The 12,016-nt window shown below is 32.4% G+C and overlaps 2 protein-coding genes across 2 annotated transcripts; both read left to right on the top strand.

Moving 5' to 3' along the window:
• Positions 1,912-8,502, top strand: LOC104771641 (alpha-barbatene synthase-like). The gene is made up of 8 exons (XM_010496202.1): positions 1,912-2,067; positions 5,634-5,907; positions 6,014-6,116; positions 6,637-6,915; positions 7,013-7,234; positions 7,338-7,476; positions 7,597-7,845; positions 8,200-8,502. The coding sequence occupies exons 1-8, from the start codon at positions 1,954-1,956 to the stop codon at positions 8,491-8,493; spliced, it is 1,674 nt and encodes a 557-aa protein (XP_010494504.1). The 5' UTR covers positions 1,912-1,953; the 3' UTR covers positions 8,494-8,502.
• On the top strand, positions 9,473-12,001 carry LOC104772803. The gene is made up of 2 exons (XM_019242133.1): positions 9,473-10,102; positions 10,867-12,001. Exons 1-2 carry the CDS (start codon positions 9,524-9,526, stop codon positions 10,996-10,998), a joined length of 711 nt encoding a protein of 236 aa, XP_019097678.1. The 5' UTR covers positions 9,473-9,523; the 3' UTR covers positions 10,999-12,001.

Consider the following 12,016-nt stretch of genomic DNA (forward strand, 5'->3'; position numbering starts at 1 on the left):
GTTATTTAATTATATTATTATCTATTATTCTTTTATTAAAAAAAAAAAACGGGAAGGGTTGTTTCAGAGAGAGAAGAGATTGAGATCAAATATTAATGATCGATCATAAATTCGCAAGTGTTTCAAATTAATAAGTTAAAAATGAGAAGTAATGTAAACAAAAATGAAAATTGAGAAAAATAGTGGGTAGATACTAGGCAATGCATAAAATGATGGTATTATTTCAAATCAAAACATAACTGATTATAATCATAATTTATTCTGAAATTCCTAATATGAAAACTTATAAATTTTATGTAATTCAAAAATACCACGACATTTGAAATAATAAGTGTGAACCGAACGATATTATTATAGAATTAGATTAAAACATCTCACAATCTTACGTAATTTTCCAGAAAGTAAGCTAAAATTTTAATTTTATATAAACAATTTTTTTAAAAGTTAAACTAATTTACTTAAATAATACCACCCCACCATCTTACTTATATTTGATTCCGCTTGTGCCTGTGAAAATTATATAAGATTCAAATACATAAATTAAACACAAGAATTCAAACCTATAAATTTAATTTAATGTTGGTTTATTTCCGAGATGAAACTAACCACACACTGATATAAGGTGGCTCTAGATTCTTGGAGGCTGCATATGTTATTGATTAAAGAAGGGAAAAAGGAAATGTTGATGGTTTTTTTTTTTTGGTTTTATGGGTCTGTAGTTAATTAGGTCCAAACTATAGTTAATTAGGTCCAAACAAAAAAAATACAAGTGTCAGATAAATAGTAAGCCAAGTGTCATCTCCTTAGCAAAAATTGAGAAAAATCTTCTCATATCATATAAGATGTACATGGTTCTCTTGAATGGTCTTTCGATTCCACTCTTTTGAAAGAAAAAATAAATAGGATAGCTTCAGAGATTAACATAGCTACCTAACATCTAGTACAGTCACGGACTCTTCACAAAAAGAAAAACAAAATTTTTTAGTACTTAGGTCTAAGAATAAGACCATCAACGGAACTTTGCTTTCTAAGACCTCTTAAGTTAATAACGAAAAAAAACATGAAGAAAGAAGACAAGAATTTCCAAAGAGGTTCTTTTAAAAATGGTGTGCCACCAAACATTTATATAATACAGTCACAAACTCCTTACAAAAAGTATTTTCTTTATTTCACTAAGCACATCATCACTTTGGTTAGAGCCAAGGAAAACTAATGAGAAGAGGCAATGTTAAAGTGCGATTGATGAGAATGCTAGAAATGGAGTCTAATTAACCAGTAAATCCACCATAATTAAGGTTTTAATCAAAATGGTAAAACTACAATTCATTTAAAGAGCCGTAAATGTTAAAGCCTGTCAATTTCTTTATTTGTAAGTAAAGGTGTGGAGAATTCCAAATCTCTTCATTTATAAAGGTGCATAGAATTTCAGTGTCATAAATCATAACTATTGACTATATTGCTAATTCAAACATCAAAGGAAGTCTTTTCTTAAAAAACAGTATTGTTTACAACAGAAAACGAAGTCCCCAACCAACACAACTTACTATAGAGAAGATGTACGCATTATGAGTTAGTCAAGACATACAATAAAACATATACTATTTGGGTATGATACGTACTATTATTATAAGACGCGTTAATTAAAAAAGCTGACCAGTTTACGAATTACGATACTTTTTCCAATTTGGTGTGATATTACATATGTGAACATCTTTTAAATATACATGTTATAGTTTTATATCAATATGCATATGTATAATTGTAAATTATATCATTATGATAAACATATACCTTTTTAATTATCAGCAACATGTATAAAGGTATAACGATATTTTATATGATCATCAACTCTCATTTTGTCCTATATATATGTCTACCTCGTTGCAAATTATCCACCACCACACTCACTCTTTCTCTAGATCTCCCTCTTTCTCTCTCTCTTTCTCTCGTTTCATGACTATGGAAACACCAAAAGATGATCTTCATCAGGATATATGCTTCAATTTTTTTAAATTGCCACCTTCTCAATGGGGTGATCACTTCCTCAGTGTTCCCATCACTGACTCGGTGAGTCTTATATACCCATTAACAACTATATATATATATACTAGAAGTCATTCCGTGCTACGCACGTATTTAATTTACATTATTTTTAAATTTTTTTGTAATTTTGAAGATTCTTAGTTAATATAATATTAATTAAATAAAAATATTATGTGAGATTTGAGATACAGTATGAAGATTAGTAAAATATGTTTTTCTATTTATAAAAGAAATTGTAGTTAAGAGCATATATAAAATTTATTATTTAATTGGATAATAAATGCATTAAGTTTTATATCAATTTCTATTTATTAGATAAATGTAATTTATACTTCTTCCGCTTTTTTACTTATCGTTTAATGTTTTCTCACATAAATTNATATCAATTTCTATTTATTAGATAAATGTAATTTATACTTCTTCCGCTTTTTTACTTATCGTTTAATGTTTTCTCACATAAATTAAAAAACTATTAAATTATCTGTTTTACCCTTAATTAATATATTTTATAAATAGCTTATTAGTCAAAACTTTAAAACAGCAGGGATAAAACTGGAATACTCACCGAACATTTTCATTGAAAACCTAAAACGACAATTAAATTAAAACAAAGGGAGTATTTTATTGTTATAGGAGTCACATAAACTATGTGAGAGTTATAGATATGCAATCATTGCATATTAATATATTTTCTTATATATGTAGTAGTTCTAAATGTTATTATTAATCATTGCATTACTATAAATATTATGAAAGTTACAAGAATGAGAGTTAGTACAAAATATGAGACTGATGAGATGGAATAGGAAAGTTAATAAAATATATGTCAGGTTTATAAAAATACATTATTGTGAATTAAGAACTAAAATTGTCTATTTTTAAATATATATATTCAAGAGTTATATATTATAAATATAGATCTATGAAAAGATATTTTAGCTAATCAAATCATGAATTTAAATATATATTCACTTCTCTCTTTAAACAGAAATATATATAGTTATCTCTTTATCACAAAAAAATATATTCAATTCTCATTTAGCTATTTAGAAATTATATATTAAAATATACTTTAGTTTACTTTTTTATTTTATTTTTGCCAACCATTTGGCTACAACATGCCGGTCAATTAGCCGTTGTAAGACTCAATCCCTGGTGTGATGGTGCTTTGTGCATTAAGGAATTATCATTGGCCTTGTGTAAATGGATTGAAAATGAAATAAAATAATGTATTATCAAGATCATGTGAATTATTTTTATTAAAGTGTGGAAATAACACAGCCAATTATTACTCGACATTATTTTATACGACCCTATATATATATATATATATATATATATATATATATATATATATATATATATATTATAATCTTATAGCCTTAAACTATTTAATCATCAAATTATTTGTTAAGAAAAAATTTTATTATGTAAATTCAATTGAATAAATTTGTTACACTAAAAATTTAAAGAAACAAAATGACACTTGTGAAAAAAGAGAGCATCAAATGACAATCTTTTGGAGCTTGCCAAAAGAAAACTTTACTTTAGAATTAAATGATATAATATAGTAAGGTTTCTTTCAACTCTTAATCTAAGAATATGACGCCCATCATCATTATAGATTAAAATTCTTTTAAAATCAAATACACATACAATTATTTATTTTCTTTTATAAATGTTTTAAAATGATTGCGTTGACAAACAAAAAAAAATGATTGCATAAATCATCAAAAGATAAACAATAGTAAAACTAATTTACATTTTTGGAAAAATTATTCAAGACTTAGTAAGATAATATTTCTTCTAAAGTTAGGAACTTCCCAAAAATGGATGATCCGAACAACGATACTATTTTTACCAGTGTTTTGTTGTTCGCTGGAAATTGAATAGAGGATAGAATAGAAAGTAAATGTTTTAGTTTTCGAGGATGTGTTTTTATGGTAATAATTTGTTTTTAGAAAACCAAGCTTTATAGAATTTTTGAGCCTTTAAGAGAAAGAAGGGATTGAGATCAAATATTAATGATCATAAATTTGCAAGTGTTTCAAAATAATAAATTAAAAATGAGAAGTAATATAAACAAAAATGAAAATTGAGGAAAATAGTGGGTAGATATAAGACAATGCATAAAATGATGGTATTATTTCAAATCAAGATATAACTGATTATGTTCATAACTTATCCTGAAATTCCTGATATGAAAACTTATAAATTTTATGTAATTCAAAAATACCATGACGTTTGAAATAATAAGTGTGAACCAAACAAAATAATTATAGAATTAGATTAAAACATCTCACAATTTTACGTAATTTCTGAGAAAGTAAGCTCAAAAATTGAATTTTATATAAAAAAATTTAAAAAAAAGTTCAATTAATTTACTTAAATAATACCATCCCACCATCTTACTTAAATTTGATTCCACTTGTGCCTGTGAAAATTATATAAGATTGAAACACATAAATTAAACCCGAAAATTCAAACCTGTAAATTTAATTTAATGTTGGCTTAGTTCCGAAATGAAACCAACCACATACTGATATAAGTTGGTTCTAGAATTTTGGAAGCTGCATATGTTTATGATTAAAGAAGGGAGGAAGGAAATGTTGATGGGTTTTTTTTTTCTATGAGCTTGTAGTTCCAAACAAAAAAATACAGGTGTCAAAAAAATAGTAAGCTAAGTATCATCTCCTAAGTTAAAGTTAAAAAAAAACTTTCTCATATCAATATTATGTAAGATATATGACCAGGACCATGATATAAAAAGACTAGTAATTTGTGTTGATATGTGTCAACGGAGTGGTACTTGCCTCCATGTAATTATTTCTAAATTTCTTTTGGCTTATTAAAGCTTGTTTAATACTATATACTATGTTTTATGACCCCACTGAATCAATAATTATTTCACTTTTTTTTATCCGAACTCAAACTAATTGACAGTTTGTTCTCTTCTTCAGGCAATATAGAACGGAAACATTTTACCTTTTTCCTATTTTGACGAAACTTTTTCAATTTTTTTCATCATCTCCATCTCGTTTACTTAAAGTTGTTTTTTTTTTTGTAATGAACGTAAAGTTCATTCATCAAAAAAACCTTATATGTAGTTATAGTTATGTATATATAACAGTGTTCAAGAAAGCGCTAGGCGTTAACTAGGTGGTGATGCAACGCCTAGCGCCTAGAACGCCTAATCGAAATTTAGACGGTTTTAGGCGGTTTAGGCGTTTACATTATAAACTATTATATATCTGATATTATATACAAAATATATATAAAAATAATAAAAATATTAAATCAAAAACAGAAAAATAAATAAAAATATTATTTTAATTCATTTTAAATAACATATTAAACATTTATAATTATGTTTATAGAAGTAAACTTTAAATATTTTAAATTTGTGCAATTAAAATTTTTAAAATACACTAAAATGATGATACTACAATTTTAGGCGGTCAAAGCGATTGTCTAGGCGGTGCTATAGCGCCTAGTGCCTAGACGGGGCGGAGGCGGACGCCTAGAACGCTTTTTCGAACAGTGATATATAAATAAAAGGATCTTTGACATGTATATATATCGACTTTCAGGATTTTAACGTCCTTGCAAGAGAGATTGAGGAACTCAAACCCAAAGTGAGAGAAGACATATTTAGTTTGTCTTCCGGTGCAATAAAGAGGAAAATACTTCTGATTCATTTGCTGATAAGCCTTGGTCTCTCTTATTATTTTGAGAACGAGATCGAGGAGACCTTGAAACATGCTTTTGAAAAGATAGATGATTTGATCGCTGATGAAAATGATTTGTACACAATCTCAATCATGTTTAGAGTTTTCAGGACATACGGTCACAACATGTTGTCCGGTATGGATTTTTTTAACATGTCATAAAATTCTTGATGTACATATATATATATATATATATATATATATATATATAATTTAAAAAAATGATTTGTTTCCATGTGTAGATGTTTTCAACAGATTCAAAGGAAACAATGGCAAGTTCAAGAAAAGTTTAACAGAAGATATCAAGGGTATGTTAAGCTTATACGAAGCTGTGCACTTTGGGACAATGACGGATCTAGGGTTGTAAATTGGTCTGTCCATGTCCAAATGGGTATGACCAATTGGACACATACATTTTATGGTCATTTATGGTCAAGGCTCAAATACACCCATACCCAAATATGTCCAAACCAAATAGGACCATGATCAATTGGTCTGTCCATTGGTTGCAGATTGAACCAAAATTTAAAACTCATAATTTACTAAAGTTTCATAAACTCTTAATTATAAAATTTCATAAACTCATAATTATAAAAGTTCATAAATTCATAATTGGATTGAAAGAGGGGAGAGATAGAAACTCTAATTTCGTGTTTTTGACAAAATGAAAAAAAAAATTTCCCCCAAATTTTACAATCCCTAATTTTGAAGAATTATTGGACAGCCCATGTTCAAATTAGTTTGGACCATTTATTAATGGGCTAAAATGGTTTTAGGTCCATTTGACCATTTCAAATTTGGTTATGACCATAACCGGTCCAATTTAATTTGGACCTGGACAGTCCATGGTCTCTGAGCCCAATTGACAGACGGATCATATATTGGATGAAGCATTGAGCTTCACACTAAACCACTTGGAGCCACTAGCTACATGTCACAGAGCGAGCCCACCACATCTATTAAAGCTTTTACAAAAAGCTCTTCACATACCTCAACACCGGAATAGCCAAGCTCTAGTTGCAAGAGAGTATATTTCTTTCTATGAACAAGAAGAGGACCGCGATGAAACACTTCACAAACTAGCAAAGCTCAATTTCAAGTTCTTGCAGCTTCATTATTTCCAAGAACTAAAAACTATCACCATGTATGTGGATATATAAATGATCTAGTTTTCTTCCAAGGGAGCTGGCTAGGGTCCTTTATGTGTTTATATATATTTAATATTTTGTAAATTTTCATAGGTGGTGGAGGGAACTAAACGACACGTTAGACCTCCCACGTAACAGAAAAGAAAGAACTGTCGAGAGTTGGTTCTCAGCACTGGTGATCAACTTTGAGCCGCAGGTCTCACTTGGCAGAATTATGTCAGCTAAGTTATACTTACTAATCACTTTTTTAGATGACGCTTGCGATATTCATGGTTCAATTCCTGAAGTTACAAGCCTGGTTGATTGTCTTGAACGGTACATATATAACTTGAAACGATTCATGCAGTCTCACTACAAAATGTCAAAATCCAATAAACGATAATACTCTATAATCATTTTTGCATTTTTATATGAGCAGATGGGAACCAGATTACATGGGAAATCTTCAAGGTCACATGAAGAGTTCCTTCCAATATGTGATGTACGTTTTTAAAGAGTATGAAGAAATATTGAGGTCACAAGGAAGATCATTTGTGCTGGAGAAGATGATAGAAGAGGTGATTATTTACACAAACCCTAAGTATTCATAATAAGAATCCATGTAATAAATACATTCATGGCTAATATTGGCTAGTAATAATTTTTAACATGTTTAAAATTTTGGTGTAACTAAGCAGTTTAAGATACTCGTGAGGTCAAACCTAGAGCTTATCAAATGGACACGAGCAGCTCACATGCCTAACTTTGATCAGTACATGGAGGCTGGTGAGGCTGAGGTTGGTGCATATGTAGCAATGGCATGTTCTATTATGGGACTTGGAGAGATTGGTAAGAAGAAAGATTTTGAGTTGCTAAGATCTAGACCAAAGCTCGTCCGTTCTTTGGCTGCAAAAACACGTCTCATGGATGATATGACCGATTATGAGGTACACAAACATTAGTTTAGTTTTTAGAAAAGCTTAGGCAATGATTAAAACCGAATCTATCGACCGGATGTGACCGGGAACCGTTCTTTTTGCCAAACCTGGTCTACATCAAAAAATTGTTACCCCGATCGAAAACCGAAACCACATATATTTGATTTTTGTTGTTTTTATGTCAACATATTTGATGATTTAATAATATTTTACAATTATACGTCAAAGAAATAAATTATTGCTTTCCCTATATTAATATTTTTTTCTATTTTCCCTATTGTGGAAGGATTCAAAAAGTCAAAAACTTTAACTAAATTTGTGTTTAGATGTCACACCATTTTCTAATTTAACTAAATTTGTCAGGACGATATGAAGAAAGGATATACTGCAAACGCAGTCAACTATTACATGAAGCAACACGGATTAACCAAAGAAGAAGCCAATATGAAATTTGGGAAAATGATTGGAAATATCAACAAGATCGTAAACGAAGAGTGCATCAAAATGACCAACATTTCTCGTCCAATTCTTAACCAGTTCATCGGTTTCGGACGCTTGTTAGATGTTCTCTATACAGCAGATGATGTCTTTAACCATCGCGATGGAAAGTTCAAGGATTATATATTTACCTTGCTCATAGATCCAATACATCTTTAGATTCTGGTGACTTGGTAAAATATCATTTTATTCCTTATGGGTTTCATTGAAGTGTGTTGTGTTGATCTCACGAATTTAACATAAGCCAAATAAATTTAAGTTCAAAATGATGAATCATTTTGGCTATGATATGTTGTGTTTTTATGGGGTTGGACTTTATTTTGCTTTTTTGTGTTTTTTTTTTTTTTGAGTCTACGAATATTTCATAAATTTGAAGTATCTTGAGTATATTGTGTGTTATTCGGGTCTTGCTAATGAAACATTACAAAATTTGGAGTAAACATGTGCATAGACGAACAAAGAAACAAAAATTCAGCATTTGGCAGTTCAAAGCACCTATGTGGGACACAAATATCAACCCACGTTACTTTATGTACCAAACGGCAAGTTATCTAATCTCACCGAATCATGGTTCCCAAAAAAATTAGGATTAGGATTAGGACAAGTTAGGAGTTATCTAATTATTGTTTTAATTAAAGAATATTAAGAATCTCTCTCTATATAAGGAGTTGTTAGGTTGTAACAACACTTGTGAGATTAGAGAGATTGAGGTGCTTTGGTTTTGAGAAGTTTCTAAAGCAATAAACAAGAGTTATTTGTTTAAACTTTGTGTTAAGATTCAATAATTGGTATCAGAGCATTATTGAATCTTTGCCAAAACACATATTCTTCATTGAACTAAGACATCGTTGATCAAGAGAGAGATGGGAGATATCGTTGCCATGACATCCACAGCTAAGGAGACAAGCACGTCAAACCTTCAATGTCCGATGCTTACACCACTAACTATACGGTGTGGGCGATGAAGATGAACGTGATGCTAAGGGTAAACAAGGTATGGGAAACGGTTGAAACAGGGGAAGCTGACGCTGATAAGGTTAATCTAGCTAAGGCTCTTCTGTTCCAATCTATTCCAGAAACTCTAACCCTACAAGTCGGTAATCTTGCTACACCTAAAGAAATTTGGGACGCAATCAAGTCTCGCTATGTTGGAGCTGAGAGAGTAAAGGAGGCGAGGCTACAAACCCTAATGTCGGAGTTTGAGAGGATGAGGATGAAAACTACTGATACGATCGACGATTTTGTGGGAAAATTGTCTGAACTCGCGTCAAAGTCAAGTGCTTTAGGCGTAAGCATAGAAGAACCCAAGTTGGTGAAAAAATTTCTGAATAGCCTACCAAGGAAGAAATACATCCACATCATTGCAGCTTTAGAGCAGGTTCTTGATCTGAACAAGACAAGTTTTGTGGACATAGTTGGTCGGCTTAAGACATATGAGGAAAGAATTCGAGATGAGGAAGATCAAGAGGATGATCAACCCAAGCTTATGTATGCAAATAATTGTCAAGAGGGTTATGACCAAGGACGAAACAGAGGTGCAAGAGGTGGACGATTTGCAGGAAGAAGTAGAGGACGTGGTCGTGGCAACTATCAGAACAGAGATAAGTCTCAGATTGTTTGTTATCGGTGTGATAAACATGGTCATTACACCTCTAACTGTCCCGACAGGTTGCTTAAACTTCAGGAGATTCAAGACACGGATGAATCTGAAAACCAAGATACTGAAGATTTACTGATGCATGAGGTAGTATTTCTCAATGAGAAAAAGGTTCATCCGAAAAAATTTGAAACTAAGATAGCTGGAGATGATGTGTGGTACCTTGACAACGGAGCCAATAACCACATGACCGGGAATCGAAGTTACTTTACCAAGCTAGATGAGACTGTTACGGTAAAGTAAGATTTGGAGATGACTCGCGAGTCGATATCAAAGGGAGAGGCTCAATTCTCTTTGTCACTAAGTCAGGCAATCGGAAGATTTTGGCTCAAGTTTATTGGATACCAGATCTCAAGAGCAACATTCTTAGTCTTGGGCAAGCAACAGAGACAGGCTGTGAGGTTAGAATGAAAGAGAATTACTTGACACTACACGATCGCGATGGGAAGCTTTTGGTGAAGGCAATAAGGTTGCAAAACAGGCTGTATAAAGTTCGTATGGAAGCTGAGAGTAATTTATTGCAGGTCAGAGAAGCAGATAATCCTACAAGATGGCATGAGAGACTTGGTCATGTCAATGTTAAGACAATGGAATCAATGGTTAGAAAGGAGCTCATCATTGGAATTCCAGACATGATTTTTGCTACGAAGACTTGCGCATCATGCTTACTAGGAAAGCAAACGAGGAAGACATTTCCTCAGGCAACATGGTTCAGAGCTGCACGACCACTTGATCTGATCCACGGAGACTTATGCGGTCCGATCTCACCTGCAACAGCAGCACAAAACAAGTAAGTATTTGTGCTTATTGATGATCACTCTCGTTACATGTGGTCTCTGCTTTTAAAGGACAAGAGTGATGCCTTTGNGAAAAAGGTTCATCCGAAAAAATTTGAAACTAAGATAGCTGGAGATGATGTGTGGTACCTTGACAACGGAGCCAATAACCACATGACCGGGAATCGAAGTTACTTTACCAAGCTAGATGAGACTGTTACGGTAAAGTAAGATTTGGAGATGACTCGCGAGTCGATATCAAAGGGAGAGGCTCAATTCTCTTTGTCACTAAGTCAGGCAATCGGAAGATTTTGGCTCAAGTTTATTGGATACCAGATCTCAAGAGCAACATTCTTAGTCTTGGGCAAGCAACAGAGACAGGCTGTGAGGTTAGAATGAAAGAGAATTACTTGACACTACACGATCGCGATGGGAAGCTTTTGGTGAAGGCAATAAGGTTGCAAAACAGGCTGTATAAAGTTCGTATGGAAGCTGAGAGTAATTTATTGCAGGTCAGAGAAGCAGATAATCCTACAAGATGGCATGAGAGACTTGGTCATGTCAATGTTAAGACAATGGAATCAATGGTTAGAAAGGAGCTCATCATTGGAATTCCAGACATGATTTTTGCTACGAAGACTTGCGCATCATGCTTACTAGGAAAGCAAACGAGGAAGACATTTCCTCAGGCAACATGGTTCAGAGCTGCACGACCACTTGATCTGATCCACGGAGACTTATGCGGTCCGATCTCACCTGCAACAGCAGCACAAAACAAGTAAGTATTTGTGCTTATTGATGATCACTCTCGTTACATGTGGTCTCTGCTTTTAAAGGACAAGAGTGATGCCTTTGGTGCTTTCAAAAGGTTTAAAGCCCTCGCTGAGCAAGAAAGTGGAACAACAATTAAAGTGTTCAGGACTGATAGGGGGGAGAATTTTTGTCTTTTGAGTTCATGAACTATTGTGCAGAATCTGGCATCCAGCGACATTTGACCGCTCCTTACTAACCACAGCAGAATGGGGTGGTGGAAAGGAGAAATAGAACTCTGCTTGAGGATGACTAGAAGCCTTCTAAAGCACATGGAGGTTCCTAATTACTTATGGGGAGAGGCGATAAGGCATTCTACATACTTGATTAACAGAGTAGCCACAAGGTCTCTGTTAGACAAAACACCGTATGAGATGTTTAAAGGAAGAAGGCCGAATTTGGAACACTTACGTGTTTTTGGATGTGTTGGCTATGCACG

The sequence above is a fragment of the Camelina sativa genome, chromosome 20 (assembly GCF_000633955.1).
Source record: "Camelina sativa cultivar DH55 chromosome 20, Cs, whole genome shotgun sequence".
NCBI lineage: Eukaryota > Viridiplantae > Streptophyta > Magnoliopsida > Brassicales > Brassicaceae > Camelina > Camelina sativa.